Source organism: Oncorhynchus masou, unplaced genomic scaffold (genome assembly GCF_036934945.1).
Source record: "Oncorhynchus masou masou isolate Uvic2021 unplaced genomic scaffold, UVic_Omas_1.1 unplaced_scaffold_2308, whole genome shotgun sequence".
In the NCBI taxonomy this organism is placed as follows: domain Eukaryota; kingdom Metazoa; phylum Chordata; class Actinopteri; order Salmoniformes; family Salmonidae; genus Oncorhynchus; species Oncorhynchus masou.
In genome coordinates, this window is record NW_027008774.1 from 8,472 (window position 1) to 25,284 (window position 16,813).

A 16,813-nucleotide genomic window follows, 5' to 3' on the forward strand; every position below is an offset into this window, starting at 1 on the left:
GGGAGGAGGGGAGGGAGCTGTTTGAGGTTTGAGTAGGGGGAGGAGGGGAGGGAGCTGTTTGAGGTGAGGAGGGGAGGAGGGGAGGGAGATGTTTGAGGGGGGAGGGGAGGAGGGGAGGAAGGAGGGAGCTGTTTGAGATGAGGAGGGGAGGAAGGGAGGGAGATGTTTGAGATGGGGAGGGGAGGAAGGGAGGAGGGGAGGAGCTGTTTGAGGGGAGGAGGGGAGGAAGGAAGGGAGCTGTTTGAGGGGAGGAGGGGAGGAAGGAAGGGAGGTGTTTGAGGGGAGGAGGGAAGGGAGCTGTTTGAGGGGAGGAGGGGAGGGAGATTTTTCAGATGAGGAGGGGAGGGAGATGTTTGAGGTGAGGAGGGGAGGGAGATGTTTGAGGTGAGGAGGGAAGGGAGCATCATGATTTGCTTGTGAGCAGTGAACATATGGCTGACAGGCATTTCTCATAGGACATGACAGACAGGACATGGGGTCAAACATACCTATTATCAAGAGGAGGGAGAGACATGTCTGGTAAGGTCAACCTTTATCGTGTTCACGCTACACGTACCCCAAGGGCACCCCCCCCACCCCCTCAACTCAAAAAGTGGTGCACAGAATGCAAAAATATTCTTTGAAATATTTAACCTCCACACATTAACAAGTCCAATAGCTCAAATGAAAGATAAACACCTTGTTCATCTACCCAGCGAGTCAGATTTCTAAAATGTTTTACAGCGAAAACATAGCACATATGTATGTCAAACCACCGCAAAGACACAGACGATATGTAGCCATTTTGTCAAACAAAAGATGCAATCACAAACGCAGGATTAAAAGAAAAATAATTCACTAACCTTTTGAAAATCTTCATCAGATGATAGTAATAGGACATGTTACACAGTACATTTATGTTTTTTTTTCAATAATATGCCATTTATATCCATAAATCTCCGTTTACATTGACGCCATGTTCAGAAAATGCTAAAACATGTCCTGAGAAATGATAGATAACTCCTCCAGATAACGCCAGATAACAGCAATACACATCATAAACTCTGACTAAATATACATGTTCTACATATAGTTAGAAAGATACACTGCTTCTTAATGCAACCGCTTTGTCACATTTATTTTTAACGTTACAGAAATTGTTTACTATTCAATAATCTGAGACGGCGCTCAGACATAAGCAATATTTCTCCGCTATGTTGGAGTCAACAGAAACACAAAATTACAACATAAATGTTCCCTTACCTTTGATGGTCTTCAATCAGAATGTAGTGGAAGGAGTCATACTTACCCAAAACATCGTTTGGTTTCAAGTCGTGTGTCTTTGTATTAGCATATGCGACAAGTTCCAGCTGAAATGCATCCAAAATGACTTCTGGTCCCGAACAGTTGCGCATTAAAACTTCAAAATTACATATAAAATGTTGACTAAACTGGTCAAACTAAGTGCAGAATCAAGCTTTAGGATGTTATTAACGTACAAAACAATTGGCGATTCAACCGGACAAAATCAATTCCTCTCAGACAATCTGGAACGGAGGAATGACTGTGTACAATTCGCGCCAGAACGCGCATCTATTTTCTCGCGACACCCAGTATTTTGCCTGCCAAAGGGTCAAAGCTCGCGGGATTTGCACAATTAAACGCTCTACTGATAGAACACATCTCGCGGAAGACATAGAAACTGTTCCCAGATCCATAGCTGGTTGGGAAGGGTGGGGGCGATGACGTCAAAGTTGGCCCAACTTTCTGAATGAGAAAACTAGTTTGGGAGATTGGCTGCCCTGTGAGTTCTGCTATACATACAGACATAATTCAAATGGTTTTAGAAGCTTTAGAGTGTTTTCTATTCAATAATTATTATTATATGCATATATTAGCAATTTTGGACAGATTTCTTTTCAGTTTACTATGGGCACGCAATTCATCCAAAGGGGGCAGTATTGTCCCGAGCCTTAACAGGATTTATACTCCCTGTGATCAGTGTGTTGATGATACTGATCCTCCTGACAGGAATGGGTTTTTATGAAGCAAGGATCCTCCATGCAAGCAGATGGTAATGACCTGTTGACAAAGCAAAACCTGCTTTGTACTGCATCCTCGTAGCATGTTTTATGTAGTGTGACCCGACTAGCTCCTTCGTCGTGGTAATGGACTGTATTAGAAACAGAAAGCTTTGACACCGCAGACACACGACACAGTGAGTCATGCATCTCAGACAGTGACTGACGAAGACGATGACCAACACGTTATGGTGAAATACTAGTACTAGCGTTGTGTTGAAATTGTTTGTTAGGAATTTGTAACTATGGATGTGGCCGGAATGCTTGACCCCTGAACAGGATATGGTGAAATACTAGTACTAGCTTTGTGTTGAAATTGTTTGTTAGGAATGTGTAACTATGGATGTGGCCGGAATGCTTGACCCCTGAACAGGATATGACACTGCAATAAGGAGAACTGTTTCTCCATCCTGTTTTCCAACCTGATTTCCGTCTTGTTTTCCGTCTTGTTTTCCGTCTTGTTTTCCTTGTTTTCCTTGTTTTCCTGTCCTGTTTTCCGTCTTGTTTTCCGTCTTGTTTTCCCTTGTTTTCCGTCTTGTTTCCCGTCTTGTTTTCCGTCTTGTTTTCCGTCTTGTTTTCCGTCTTGTTTTCCGTCTTGTTTTCTATCCTGTTTTCCATCTTGTTTTCCGTCCTGTTTTCCATCTTGTTTTCCATCCTGTTTTCCATCTTGTTTTCCATCTTGTTTTCCATCTTGTTCTCCATCTTGTTTTCCATCTTGTTTTCCACCCCATTTTCCATCAGAATCCTGCAGAGTGCAATGGCCATCCTGATATTAATTAGTATTTTTTTTGTTGCCTGGTAAGTTTTATATTCTCTATCGTGTCACTCTGGTCGTGTCCCTAGTGGCTTCCTCATCTGTACCTGGGCATTTTATCCACATGCCTTTACTCACAGATACAACATACAACCAAAGACACATTTTATGATTTATTTATTTAGAACATAATGTGTAAAAAGTAGGCTGTGTGAAAAAAGGCTTTGCTGTTTGAATGCAAGTTGCTGCCGCATTAGCGTGCCAAGTATTTATATTGGTAGGCTATGCTACCACAATACTGTTTAGATCCAGACTGGTTATGAATTGATTAAGCTATCTACTTTTGATTTTAGATGCATTGTTGGGCAAATAGAAAACATATGGTTCTAGGCTTGTTGCTTCCTTTCAGAAAGAGTCTTGGCCAGAGCAGGGACTGTACGTTATTTATAGAGTACCACAGTATGAGTCATAATACCCATAAAACCTAGTTGTCAAACAGGGAAATGGTTCCACCATTAATTTGTCCCATAGAAGATTTTAGAAACACTTTAAATAAGGGTTGTGTTTAATGTAGGTTTACCCTGGAGTGATGTTTTGATAACTGCATAAATCTCTCTAGGACAAGGTGACTTTTATCAATATAGTCACCTTTATTTATCCCTCCAAAATGAAATGCTAATTAGCTGCTAATATGGCTATCATAAAGAACTACAAATGGCTATCATAAAGAACTGCAAATGATGATTTCAATGAGACTGACAAATTGAGGCAAAGGTATTAATCTCTGGATTAACTATGTAGTAATGAATAAATAGGCAACATTCTTTCAATTCTGTGAACTGTCTTATATAAGTTTTAAATTGACCCAATACCTGTTAGCAAAAGTGTCAGCTAGAGATGACAAGCAGGAGCTTGCAGGGATTTGTAGTTTTGCATGATGTCTACTTTAATGCTAATTAGCATTTTCAAATCTGAGATTAAATAGAGCTGAATATATTGACAAAACTCCCCTTGTCCGAGAGATTTACATGGTCATCAAAACACCATGCCAGGGTAAGCCTACACGAAAAACAGCCCTAATTTTAAGTGCTTCTAAAATCCCCTATGGGAAAAATGAATGGTGGGAATTTTTTTGGAATGCTAGGTTTTATGGGTAATATGACACCTCCGCTGTTGGGCTCTATAATGAGGGATACCTGGAGAAAATCAGGATCTCTCTGAAATAAAAATGGAACCCCACATTTCAGTAAAATATTCATTTACCCTCCCTGAACGCTTGAAAAAACAACAACAAGTGACCTTCCCCTATACCCAAAATAATAATAAAAACATAAAGTTGATAGCCGAGAACATGCCTAACATCTACCCTCACTCCCTGGATAGACCAGAGCCTTAGATATGCAGTTTCCCCTCACTCCCTGGACAGAACAGAGCCTTAGATATGCAGTTTACCCTCAGTCCCTGGACAGAACAGAGCCTTAGATATGCAGTTTACCCTCACTCCCTGGACAGAACAGAGCCTTAGATCTGCAGTTTACCCTCAGTCCCTGGACAGAACAGAGCCTTAGATATGCAGTTTACCCTCAGCCTTAGATCTGCAGTTTACCCTCACTCCCTGGACAGAACAGAGCCTTAGATCTGCAGTTTACCCTCACTCCCTCCCTGCAGGACACACCACAGCCTTAGATATGATATACAGTTTACCCTCACTCCCTGGACAGACCAGAGCCTTAGATATACAGTTTACCCTCACTCCCTGGACAGAACAGAGCCTTAGATCTGCAGTTTACCCTCAGTCCCTGGACAGAACAGAGCCTTAGATATGCAGTTTACCCTCAGTCCCTGGACAGAACAGAGCCTTAGATCTGCAGTTTACCCTCACTCCCTGGACAGACCAAAGCCTTAGATATGCAGTTTGCCCTCACTCCCTGGACACACCAGAGCCTTAGATATGCAGTTTACCCTCAGTCCCTGGACAGAACAGACAGTTTACCCACAGTCCCTCCCTGCAGACAGAATACAGTTTACCCTCAGTCCCTGGACAGAACAGCCTTAGATATGCAGTTTACAGAGCCTTAGATATACAGTCCCTGGACAGAACAGAGCCTTAGATCTGCAGTTTACCCTCCCTGGACAGAACAGAGCCTTAGATCTGCAGTTTACCCTCACTCCCTGGTCAGACCAGAGCCTTAGATCTGCAGTTTACCCTCACTCCCTGGTCAGACCAGAGCCTTAGAAATACAGTTTACCCTCACTCCCTGGACAGACCAGAGCCTTAGATATGCAGTTTACCCTCACTCCCTGGACAGACCAGAGCCTGGACAGACCAGAGCCTTAGATATGCAGTTTACCCTCACTCCCTGGACAGAACAGAGCCTTAGATTTGCAGTTTACCCTCACTCCCTGGACAGAACAGAGCCTTAGATCTGCAGTTTACCCTCACTCCCTGGACAGACCAAAGCCTTAGATATGCAGTTTGCCCTCACTCATAGAAACTGTTCTTCATTTTGTAAGTAGGCAAAGTTGCCAGAAGGTTGTGGAGTCACAGAGCACCGTGGACAAGAGTAGGGCTGAAAAGATATCCATTACAATAAAAACTGCATGAATAATACGTTTATTTGCGGTTCGAGAAAAAAATGGGCTTTTGATATATGCATGTCATACAATTCTACATAAATGGACATGACTGTAGACAAGTAGAATATTTTTTTAAATACCACAACAGGACAGGGAAGGAACGCATGCTGTAGCACAAGAGATGTGTTGATTTCTATATTCAGTCATATTGTCACACCCTGACCTTAGAGATTCTTTTTATGTCTCTATTTGGTTTGGTCATGGTGTGATTTGGGGTGGGTATTCTATGTTCTATTATTTTTATTTCTATGTTTGGCCGGGTAGGGTTCTCAATCAGGGACAGCTGTCTATCGTTGTCTCTGATTGAGAACCATACTTAGGTAACCCTTTTCCCCCATCTGTCTTTGTGGGAAGTTGTCTTTGTTGGTTGGCTCTGTAGCGTTTAGCTTCACGGGTGTGTTGTTTTGTTGGTGTCATTTTTACAATAAAATAATATGGTACGCTCACCAAGCTGCACCTTGGTCCTCTTCTGATGACGGCTGTGACACACATCTTTTATGCTATATGATATCTAACATATATGTTAAGAAAGAGGATAGTTTGAAGTCTGGAAGAGTGCAAACTATAACTTTCTAATTAATTACATTTGATTCCATGACATTGTTGTTACAAAATAGATTAGAGAATTGGAATTTGCATGACATTATGAAATAAAGTGAATAAGTAAGTCATTGTTGTGAAATTTGTTCACGTAAGGTTCCCTTTATTAGGTTTTGGTTAAAAATCTGGTAACATTCACTATTAAAAATATGCAGAAGTAGAGAAGATTAGAAAGAGGGCCGAGTGCTTTCTACATCTGCATTGTTTTCTGTTTGTGGTTTTAGGCTGGGTTTCTGTACAGCACTTTGTGACATCTGCCGATGTAAAAAAGGGCTTTATAAATGCATTTGATTGATTGCAAAAGTTGTCTATCAAAGGTTAAACAAAAATGTGTGCAAAATAGTTTAACACAGCAGCCACATATCATCAGATCGGCCTCTATGCACTTGTAAACAAATATATAATTTGGGAAACTATAATTTTCTAATTAATTACATTTGATTCCATTATATTGTTGTTACAAAATAGACTGGGAATTGGGTTTTTGCATAACTTTGTTTATGAAATAAATGAAATAAGTAAGTCATTGTTGCGTAATTTGTTCACGCATCTCTGTGAGGCCAAGTTTGATACATCAGAGTGACAGTTCTCCAATGACATTAAACTTCACAGACATGACGCTTGTGTGCACCACCCACGGAGGCTTCCCTGAACACCAGGTGACATGGAGGACCCATAACCGTACTCTGGAGCGTCACGAGGCTGTCACCAAGACGACCCAGGATCCTGTAACAGGAAACTACAACATCAGCAGCCGAGTGAATGTGACAGAGGGACAGAATCTAACCTGCAGTATCTACAACCCCATCCTCAATGAGACCCAGAGTAACTTTATCGTCATACCAGCCTGTGAGTTCTACCATCCAGTGAATGTACAGAGACAGTGAGGCCTACTCACTTCAGTTACACTGCTGTAATTACAAAGATTTAAATCAGATTTAGACCAGTAGACGAGACCATTTCACCTCAACTAGAGTAGCTGCATTGCAGGATGTCTTTCTAGTGTATCAGGTCACATGACAAATGTGTAAATATCACAGTTCAGACAGTTGTGAAAGCAAGTACAGCTCAAACCCAATGGAGCTCAGACACCGCCCCCTAGTGGATGTATTTTGAAACATGTAGCAGCATGGCACATTAAGAATATCCAGTATTTCGATCATTTTAAATGAGGTCCCATAAGTACAAGCAGATGGTAATGACCTGTTGACAAAGCAAAACCTGCTTTGTACTGCATCCTCGTAGCATGTTTTATGTAGTGTGACCCGACTAGCTCCTTCGTGGTGGTAATGGACTGTATTAGAAACAGAAAGCTTTGACACAGCAGACACACGACACAGTGAGTCATGCATCTCAGACAGTGACTGACGAAGACGATGACCAACACGTTATGGTGAAATACTGGTACTAGCGTTGTGTTGAACGTGTTTGTTAGGATTTTGTAAATACGGATGTGACGGAATGACCACTGAACCGGATATAATGGTGCAATAAGAGAAGTACTCCATCGTGTCTGAAGCCTCATTCATTTTTTCCCTTCGCTCAGGAGCATATTGCCCAGTATTCGGTCATCTCCAAACTACTTTGTTGTTTCATTGTCCAACTTGTTTTCCATCCTGATTTCCACCCTATTTTCCATCCTGCAGAGTGCAATGGCCATCCTGATATTAATTAGTATTTTACTGTTGTCTGGTAAGTTTTATATTCTCTATCGTGTCACTGTCGCCGTGTCCCTCGTGGCTTCCTCATCTGTACCTGGGCCTTTACTTACAAATACAACATACAACCAAAGGCACATTTTATGATTTAATTATTTAGATCACGATGTGCGAAAAATAATGGCTGTGTGGATAGGGCGCGGTTGTTTGAATGCAAGCTGCTGCCGCATTAGCATGCCAAGTATATATATCAGTAGGCTATGCTACAGCAATACTGTTTAGATCCAGACGGGTTATGATATGATAAAGCTATGCTCTTTTGATACATTTACCTTGGCGTGACATTTTGAGAACTGCGTAAATTTCTCTCGGACAAGGCGTCGTTTATTTTATATATATTCACCTTTATTTATCCCTCCAAAATGAAATGCTAATTAGCTGCTAATGTAGCTATCATAAAGAACTACAAATTGCTATCATATAGAACTACAAATACCATGAGGATCTGGACGAGACTGACAAATCGAGGCGAAGGTAATAATCTTTGGGTTAACAATTTCAAATCAAATCAAACCAAATGTTATTAGTCACATAGGCCGAATACAACAGGCCTTACAGTGAAATGCTGACTTACTTACAAGCCCCTAACCAACAATGCAGTTAAAATACGATTAAATATAAGAAATAAAAATAACAAGCAATTAAAGAGCAGCAGTAAAATAACAATTGCGAGACTATATACAGGGGGTACCGGTACAGAGTCAATGTGGAGGTTATATACAAGGGGGTACCGGTACAGAGTCAATGTGGAGGCTATATACAAGGGGGTACCGGTACAGAGTCAATGTGCGGGGGCACCGGTTAGTTGAGGGGCGCGGTTGAACAGGTAGGTAGAGTTATTAAAGTGACTATGCATAGATGATTACAACTTTAGGGTATCCCTAGCCAGAGAGCCTAGCTGTCTTCTTTAGGGTATCCCTAGCCAAAGAGCCTAGCTGTCTTCATTAGCGTATACCTAGCCAGAGAGCCTAGCTGTCTTCTTTAGGGTATTCCTAGCCAGAGAGCCTAGCTGTCTTCATTAGGGTATACCTAGCAAGGGAGCCTAGCTGTCTTCATTAGGGTATCCCTAGCCAGAGATACTAGCTGTCTTCATTAGGGTATACCTAGCCAGAGCTGTCTTCATTAGGGTATACCTTAGGAGCCTAGCCGAGCTGTCTTCATTAGGGTATACCTAACCAGAGATACTAGCTGTCTTCATTAGGGTATCCCTAGCCAGAGAGACTAGCTGTCTTCATTAGGGTATACCTAGCCAGCAGAGCCTAGCTGTCTTCATTAGGGTAAACCTAACCAGCAGAGCCTAGCTGTCTTCATTAGGGTATACCTAATCAGCAGAGCCGAGCTGTCTTCATTAGGGTATACCTAGCCAGCAGAGCCTAGCTGTCTTCATTAGGGTATACCTAGCCAGAGAGACTAGCTGTCTTCATTAGGGTATACCTAACCAGCAGAGTCTAGCTGTCTTCATTAGGGTATACCTAACCAGCAGAGCCTAGCTGTCTTCATTAGGGTATACCTAACCAGCAGAGCCTAGCTGTCTTCATTAGGGTATACCTAACCAGCAGAGCCTAGCTGTCTTCATTAGGGTATACCTAACCAGCAGAGCCTAGCTGTCTTCATTAGGGTATACCTAACCAGCAGAGCCTAGCTGTCTTCATTAGGGTATACCTAACCAGCAGAGCCTAGCTGTCTTCATTAGGGTATACCTAACCAGCAGAGCCTAGCTGTCTTCATTAGGGTATACCTAACCAGCAGAGCCTAGCTGTCTTCATTAGGGTATACCTAACCAGCAGAGCCTAGCTGTCTTCATTAGGGTATACCTAGCCAGAGAGACTAGCTGTCTTCATTAGGGTATACCTAACCAGCAGAGTCTAGCTGTCTTCATTAGGGTATACCTAACCAGCAGAGCCTAGCTGTCTTCATTAGGGTATACCTAGCCAGAGAGCCTAGCTGTCTTCATTAGGGTATACCGTACCAGCAGAGCCTAGCTGTCTTCATTAGGGTATACCTAACCAGCAGAGCCTAGCTGTCTTCATTAGGGTATACCTAACCAGCAGAGCCTAGCTCTCTTCATTAGGGTATACCTAACCAGCAGAGCCTAGCTGTCTTCATTAGGGTATACCTAACCAGCAGAGCCTAGCTGTCTTCATTAGGGTATACCTAGCCAGCAGAGCCTAGCTGTCTTCATTAGGGTATACCTAGCCAGCAGAGCCTAGCTGTCTTCATTAGGGTATACCTAACCAGCAGAGCCTAGCTGTCTTCATTAGGGTATACCTAGCCAGCAGAGCCTAGCTGTCTTCATTAGGGTATACCTAACCAGCAGAGCCTAGCTGTCTTCATTAGGGTATACCTAACCAGCAGAGTCTAGCTGTCTTCATTAGGGTATACCTAGCCAGCAGAGCCTAGCTGTCTTCATTAGGGTATACCTAGCCAGCAGAGCCTAGCTGTCTTCATTAGGGTATACCTAGCCAGCAGAGCCTAGCTGTCTTCATTAGGGTATACCTAACCAGCAGAGTCTAGCTGTCTTCATTAGGGTATACCTAGCCAGCAGAGCCTAGCTGTCTTCATTAGGGTATACCTAGCCAGCAGAGCCTAGCTGTCTTCATTAGGGTATACCTAACCAGCAGAGCCGAGCTGTCTTCATTAGGGTATACCTAGCCAGCAGAGCCTAGCTGTCTTCATTAGGGTATACCTAACCAGCAGAGCCTAGCTGTCTTCATTAGGGTATACCTAACCAGCAGAGTCTAGCTGTCTTCATTAGGGTATACCTAGCCAGCAGAGCCTAGCTGTCTTCATTAGGGTATACCTAGCCAGCAGAGCCTAGCTGTCTTCATTAGGGTATACCTAGCCAGCAGAGCCTAGCTGTCTTCATTAGGGTATACCTAACCAGCAGAGCCTAGCTGTCTTCATTAGGGTATACCTAACCAGCAGAGCCTAGCTGTCTTCATTAGGGTATACCTAGCCAGCAGAGCCTAGCTGTCTTCATTAGGGTATACCTAGCCAGCAGAGCCTAGCTGTCTTCATTAGGGTATACCTAGCCAGCAGAGCCTAGCTGTCTTCATTAGGGTATACCTAGCCAGAGAGCCTAGCTGTCTTCATTAGGGTATACCTAGCCAGCAGAGCCTAGCTGTCTTCATTAGGGTATACCTAGCCAGCAGAGCCTAGCTGTCTTCATTAGGGTATACCTAGCCAGCAGAGCCTAGCTGTATTCATTAGGGTATACCTAGCCAGCAGAGCCTAGCTGTCTTCATTAGGGTATACCTAGCCAGCAGAGCCTAGCTGTCTTCATTAGGGTATACCTAGCCAGCAGAGCCTAGCTGTCTTCATTAGGGTATACCTAGCCAGCAGAGCCTAGCTGTCTTCATTAGGGTATACCTAGTCAGCAGAGCCTAGCTGTCTTCATTAGGGTATACCTAGCCAGAGAGCCTAGCTGTCTTCATTAGGGTATACCTAGCCAGAGAGCCTAGCTGTCTTCATTTGGGTATACCTAACCAGCAGAGCCTAGCTGTCTTCATTAGGGTATACCTAACCAGCAGAGCCTAGCTGTCTTCATTAGGGTATACCTAGCCAGCAGAGCCTAGCTGTCTTCATTAGGGTATACCTAGCCAGAGAGCCTAGCTGTCTTCATTAGGGTATACCTAGTCAGCAGAGCCTAGCTGTCTTCATTAGGGTATACCTAGCCAGAGAGCCTAGCTGTCTTCATTAGGGTATACCTAGCCAGAGAGCCTAGCTGTCTTCATTTGGGTATACCTAGCCAGAGAGCCTAGCTGTCTTCATTAGGGTATACCTAGCCAGCAGAGCCTAGCTGTCTTCATTAGGGTATACCTATCCAGAGATCCTAGCTGTCTTCATTAGGGTATACCTACTAGCTGTCTTCATTAGGGTATACCTAACCAGCAGAGCCTAGCTGTCTTCATTAGGGTATACCTAACCAGCAGAGCCTAGCTGTCTTCATTAGGGTATACCTAGCCAGCAGAGCCTAGCTGTCTTCATTAGGGTATACCGTACCAGCAGAGCCTAGCTGTCTTCATTAGGGTATACCTAGCCAGCAGAGCCTAGCTGTCTTCATTAGGGTATACCTAGCCAGCAGAGCCTAGCTGTCTTCATTAGGGTATACCTAACCAGCAGAGCCTAGCTGTCTTCATTAGGGTATACCTAGCTGTCTTCATTAGGGTATACCTAGCCAGAGAGCCTAGCTGTCTTCATTAGGGTACACCTAGCTGTCTTCATTAGGGTACACCTAGCTGTCTTCATTAGGGTATACCTAGCCAGCAGAGCCTAGCTGTCTTCATTAGGGTATACCTAGCTGTCTTCATTAGGGTATACCTAGCCAGCAGAGCCTAGCTGTCTTCATTAGGGTATACCTAGCTGTCTTCATTAGGGTATACCTAGCCAGCAGAGCCTAGCTGTCTTCATTAGGGTATACCTAGCCTAGGGTATACCTAGCCACCTAACCAGGTGTGTGTTTCTTCTGCCTCCAGATTGCCATAGTTTGTTATCATTTTATAATCCCGGTTACATCAGCAGCATTATTTCTCCTGGACTCGGAACGTCTCATGAAAAAAAGAAAAAGTAGGAGTGTCCACCCACTTCCTGTCTGGCTTGTAACTATTATTTTTTAAACTTGTGAAGCGACAATATTCAAGATATTTAATTTAGTCTCAATCTCTATTCAAGGTATTTCAATTATTCTCTTTGCATCGTGGAATGTCTACACTGGTGTTGGTATTTTTTGTTGTTTAGTACGTCTCCTCTACTTCAATATTTGTATTTCATTCATTGTTTTAGGAAGGAAGGAAAGGGTTTTAGCTTGTCTAAAGATTAAGTTGTCTCCTCTTGGTCACCTCGTGGACATCGAATCAATGATTCATTCTCTCGGCTTTAACACACACTTTCAAACAGAAACTCAAGGCTCTGGTTATATTAATGAATGAATCATAGATGTCAGATAATAAATGTGGTTGTGATTTGCATGTGGCTGTCGTTTCTTTTAGCCTTATTTTGCAGACCGTGAGGACAACCAACCTGGTTGGATTTTCCTCAGGTTTTAGCCTGCAATATCAGTTCTGTTTAACTCACAGACAAAATTTGGACAGTGTTGGAAACTTTAGAGTGTTTTCTATCCTAGTCTGTCAATTATATGCATATTCTAGCACCTGGTCCTGAGAAATAGGCCGTTTACTTTGGGATCGTTATTTTTCCAAACATAAAAATAGTGCCCCCTAGAGGTTAATATAATGTTTACATACCCTACATTACTCATCTCATATGTATATACTGTACTCTATAGCATCTACCACATCTTGCCATCTTTATGTAATACATGTATCACTAGCCACTTTAAACAATGCCACTTTTATATGTTTACATACCCTACATTACTCATCTCATATGTATATACTGTACTCGATACCATCTACTGCATCTTGCCTATGCCGTTCTGTACCATCACTCATTCATATATCTTTATGTACATATTCTTCATCCCTTTACACCTGTGTGTACAAGGTAGTTGTTGCGAAATTGTTAGGTTAGATTACTTGTTGGTTATCACTGCCTTGTCGGAACTAGAAGCACAAGCATTTCGCTACACTCGCATTAACATCTGCTAACCATTTTTGATTTGATTTGATTTTGATTTGATTGGAAACCCATTGCTAACATGAAGGATATGGGCATGAAGGGGCAGGAAACTATCAGGCTCCATGTGGACCTGAAGGCAAAGCGACAATCCCTCACTATGTTACACCACAATCTAATTGATCCATGCATAGACTTTCTTATACGCAAACCACACACATTCACTAACACAGTGACATTGGTTTATTGTCTGTGTTGAATTCTGAGCTTAGTTTGTAACTTTGTCATATTGGTACGTTTCAGCACCAGCTGCATGTGAGAATGAAGTCACTGGGATTATAGGAGAGTCTGTTCTCCTGTCCTGTGACCTGAAATCATCCACGGCCATCGACACAGCAAGACTCCGGTTCCACTGGCAAGATGAGTCCGAAAGAGTGTTGTACTCGTTCAACAAAGGAGAAGAGAATCAACATCAGGATAGCCTTTACACAAACAGAACTAAAGCCTTTGGGTCTGAGATTAGTTCTGGGAATATCTCTATCAAACTCAGCCACGTAACACTTGAAGACAAGCAGAAGGTCTACAGGGCTTTCGCTACACTGTTTGGCGAGGATGATAAGCATATCCACCCGTGTCGCACTACCCTACTTGTGGCAGGTATGGTAGAGTTAATAACACAGGAGGCTTCCGAGGGGAGGCTAGCTTGTAATAATGTCTGGAATGGAATAGCATCAACCACATGGGAACCATGTATTGGATGTGTTTGATACCGTTCCATGTCCACCTGTGTGAATCATTCACAGCATTAATACGGTCATTGTAGGAAATCATCAAACATTACTATGGCACCTTTCTAACATCTTGTTCTATTTATTTTGTTCACTTTCAGCACGGTTCCCGACACCCAGTGTGACTGTGAACAAGACAAATATGAATTCCACGTGTTCAACCCAGGGGGGATACCCACAACCAACGGTCACGTGGACCATCCAGGACCGTGGGAACCGCACTCTGGACCCGTGGGAAGTACAGACCAATATTACCCTGGATTCTGAAAGTGGACTGTACAGCGCCTGGAGCCAAGTGAATATAACAGAAAATCAGACGGTGACCTGCCATATCTTCAACCCCGTTCTGAGAGAGACTGTGAGCAACACAACCATCGTCAGCCCCAGCATTAACACAGACCCTGCAGGTGCATGTGACAGGACATAACACCACCACTCACTGCCTAATATTCATGAACTGAAAACTTAATCACTCATAACATTAACATTAACATTTAAGTCATCTTGTCTTTTCCTCACAGGTGATGTTCAGGAAGGCTTTACTCCCATCATTATTGCAGTTCCAGTACTGTTCATTACAGTAGTGATCATTACAGTACTGATCATTACAGTACTGATCATTACAGTACTGATCATTCTGTTTTGCTTCGGGGTTTATTTTGTGTACAAAAAATGTAAGTTACAATTTCCGATGTTTTACTTATTGTAATGAAATCAGATTCAGTACTGTATGAAGTTGTCTCAGTCTGTAATTACTCTGTCAGTGCCACATCTAAGGATTTGTTCTCCATTTACATTCAAATACTATATTATTTCACATTTGAGGTGTGACCAGTATGTGAAAATCAGCTGGCCCTATATACATTTTATTCAGTAGTTAGATGTATTGTTAATTATGACTAAAAACAATGATCCATGTTGATCTGGTTAATTATGACTAAAAACACTGATCCATGTTGATCTGGTTAATTATAACTAAAAACACTGATCCATGTTGATCGAGGTTGTGGAGCCAGAGGTGGTGCTACAGGAGCCAGAGGTGGTGCCACAGGAGCCAGAGGTGGGCCACAGGAGCCAGAGTTGGTGCTACAGGAGCCAGAGGTGGTGCTACAGGAGCCAGAGATGGGGCCACAGGAGCCAGAGGTGGTGCTACAGGAGCCAGAGATGGTGCTACAGGAGCCAGAGATGGTGCTACAGGAGCCAGAGGTGGTGCTACAGGAGCCAGAGGTGGTGCTACAGGAGCCAGAGGTGGTGCTACAGGAGCCAGAGGTGGTGCTACAGGAGCCAGAGGTGGTGCTACAGGAGCCAGAGGTGGTGCTACAGGAGCCAGAGGTGGTGCTACAGGAGCCAGAGGTGGTGCTACAGGAGCCAGAGGTGGTGCTACAGGAGCCAGAGATGGTGCCACAGGAGCCAGAGATGGTGCCACAGGAGGTGATGAGGAGCAGAGCATTCTAATGGTTATCACAAGCCAGCCTCTGGGTCAATAGTAGTTTTGATCAAGTTGATGGCACCACAGTTACCAATGCTAATGGTGCTGCAGCAAAAACAACACAGTAGATGACATTGTAAACATGCAACTGGACAAAAGTAGTTTTGAGACAGGTATAATCCTGAGTTGGACGCAGACTGACGAGGTTATGGAAAGAGGAAATTCTGAAGCTACAGTTAACAATGTTATACAGGAACCAGGTGAAGGCCGGCACCAGACGATCTAGAGGCAGACTGACACTTCTTTATGTACAGGTCCATATATTGGACATATCAGTGTACTGTATCCCAATGGAATCTACATCTTCTATTGGAAGTATTTGCATGTTTTTTCAGCGTTTGAACGTCTACAGTAGAATAATGGTAAATAATGTGTCTGGAAAGTATGTGTGTCTAATGTGTCTGGAGTATTTAAAAAAAATACATTACAATTTTAAAGTACTTCTGTACTTCAAAGTACTTCAAATGAAAACAAATCCTAATATTTTCTTACAAATGTCTTGGAAAGTAATGAGTGATTTTCAACCAGGTCTGAACCGTGGAGAACCGTGGACAAACCTGCCTAGTGGGAACCAAGACATATGACGTTTAAAAATACATTTAATAATACCCATTTGATCACTCGATTAAGCATGCCTCTCCTTAATGTCAATGTGCCTTGTCCATTGCTGTTCCGGTTAGTGTTTATTGGCTTATTTCACTGTAGAGCCACTAGTCCTGCTCACTATACCTTATCCAACCTATTAGTTCCACCACCCACACATGCGATGACATCTCCTGGTTTCAATGATGTTTCTAGAGACAATATCTCTCTCTTCATCACTCTATACCTAGGTTTACCTCCACTGTATTCACATCCTACCATACCTTTGTCTGTACATTATACCTTGAAGCTATTTTATCGCCCCCAGAAACCTCCTTTTACTCTCTGTTCCAGACGTTCTAGACGAACAATTCTTATTGCTTTTAGCCGTACCCTTATCCTACTCCTCCTCTGTTCCTCTGGCGATGTAGAGGTGAATCCAGGCCCTACAGTGACTAGCTCCACTCCTATTCCCCAGGCGCTCTCTTTTGATGACTTCTGTAACCGTAATAGCCTTGGTTTCATGCATGTTAACATTCGAAGCCTCCTCCCTAAGTTTGTTCTATTCACTGCTTTAGCACACTCTGCCAACCCGGATGTTCTAGCTGTGT

The 16,813-nt window shown here is 43.0% G+C and overlaps 1 protein-coding gene across 1 annotated transcript; it reads left to right on the forward strand.

Moving 5' to 3' along the window:
• Positions 1–6,665: 6,665 nt before the first annotated feature.
• Positions 6,666–15,923, forward strand: LOC135533272 (CD276 antigen-like). The gene is made up of 4 exons (XM_064960673.1): positions 6,666–6,900; positions 13,647–14,000; positions 14,233–14,538; positions 15,135–15,923. Exons 1-4 carry the CDS (start codon positions 6,666–6,668, stop codon positions 15,584–15,586), a joined length of 1,347 nt encoding a protein of 448 aa, XP_064816745.1. The 3' UTR covers positions 15,587–15,923.
• The last annotated feature ends 890 nt before the right edge of the window (positions 15,924–16,813 follow it).

Bases quoted from the DNA above. Each gene is read 5' to 3' on its own strand.
- LOC135533272 (XM_064960673.1), top strand. From the start codon at position 6,666: ATGACGCTTGTGTGCACCACCCACGGAGGCTTCCCTGAACACCAGGTG. The intron at 14,001-14,232 runs GTATGGTAGAGT...GTTCACTTTCAG, and splicing joins CACTACCCTACTTGTGGCAG to CACGGTTCCCGACACCCAGT. The intron at 14,539-15,134 runs GTGCATGTGACA...ATGTTGATCGAG, and splicing joins CATTAACACAGACCCTGCAG to GTTGTGGAGCCAGAGGTGGT.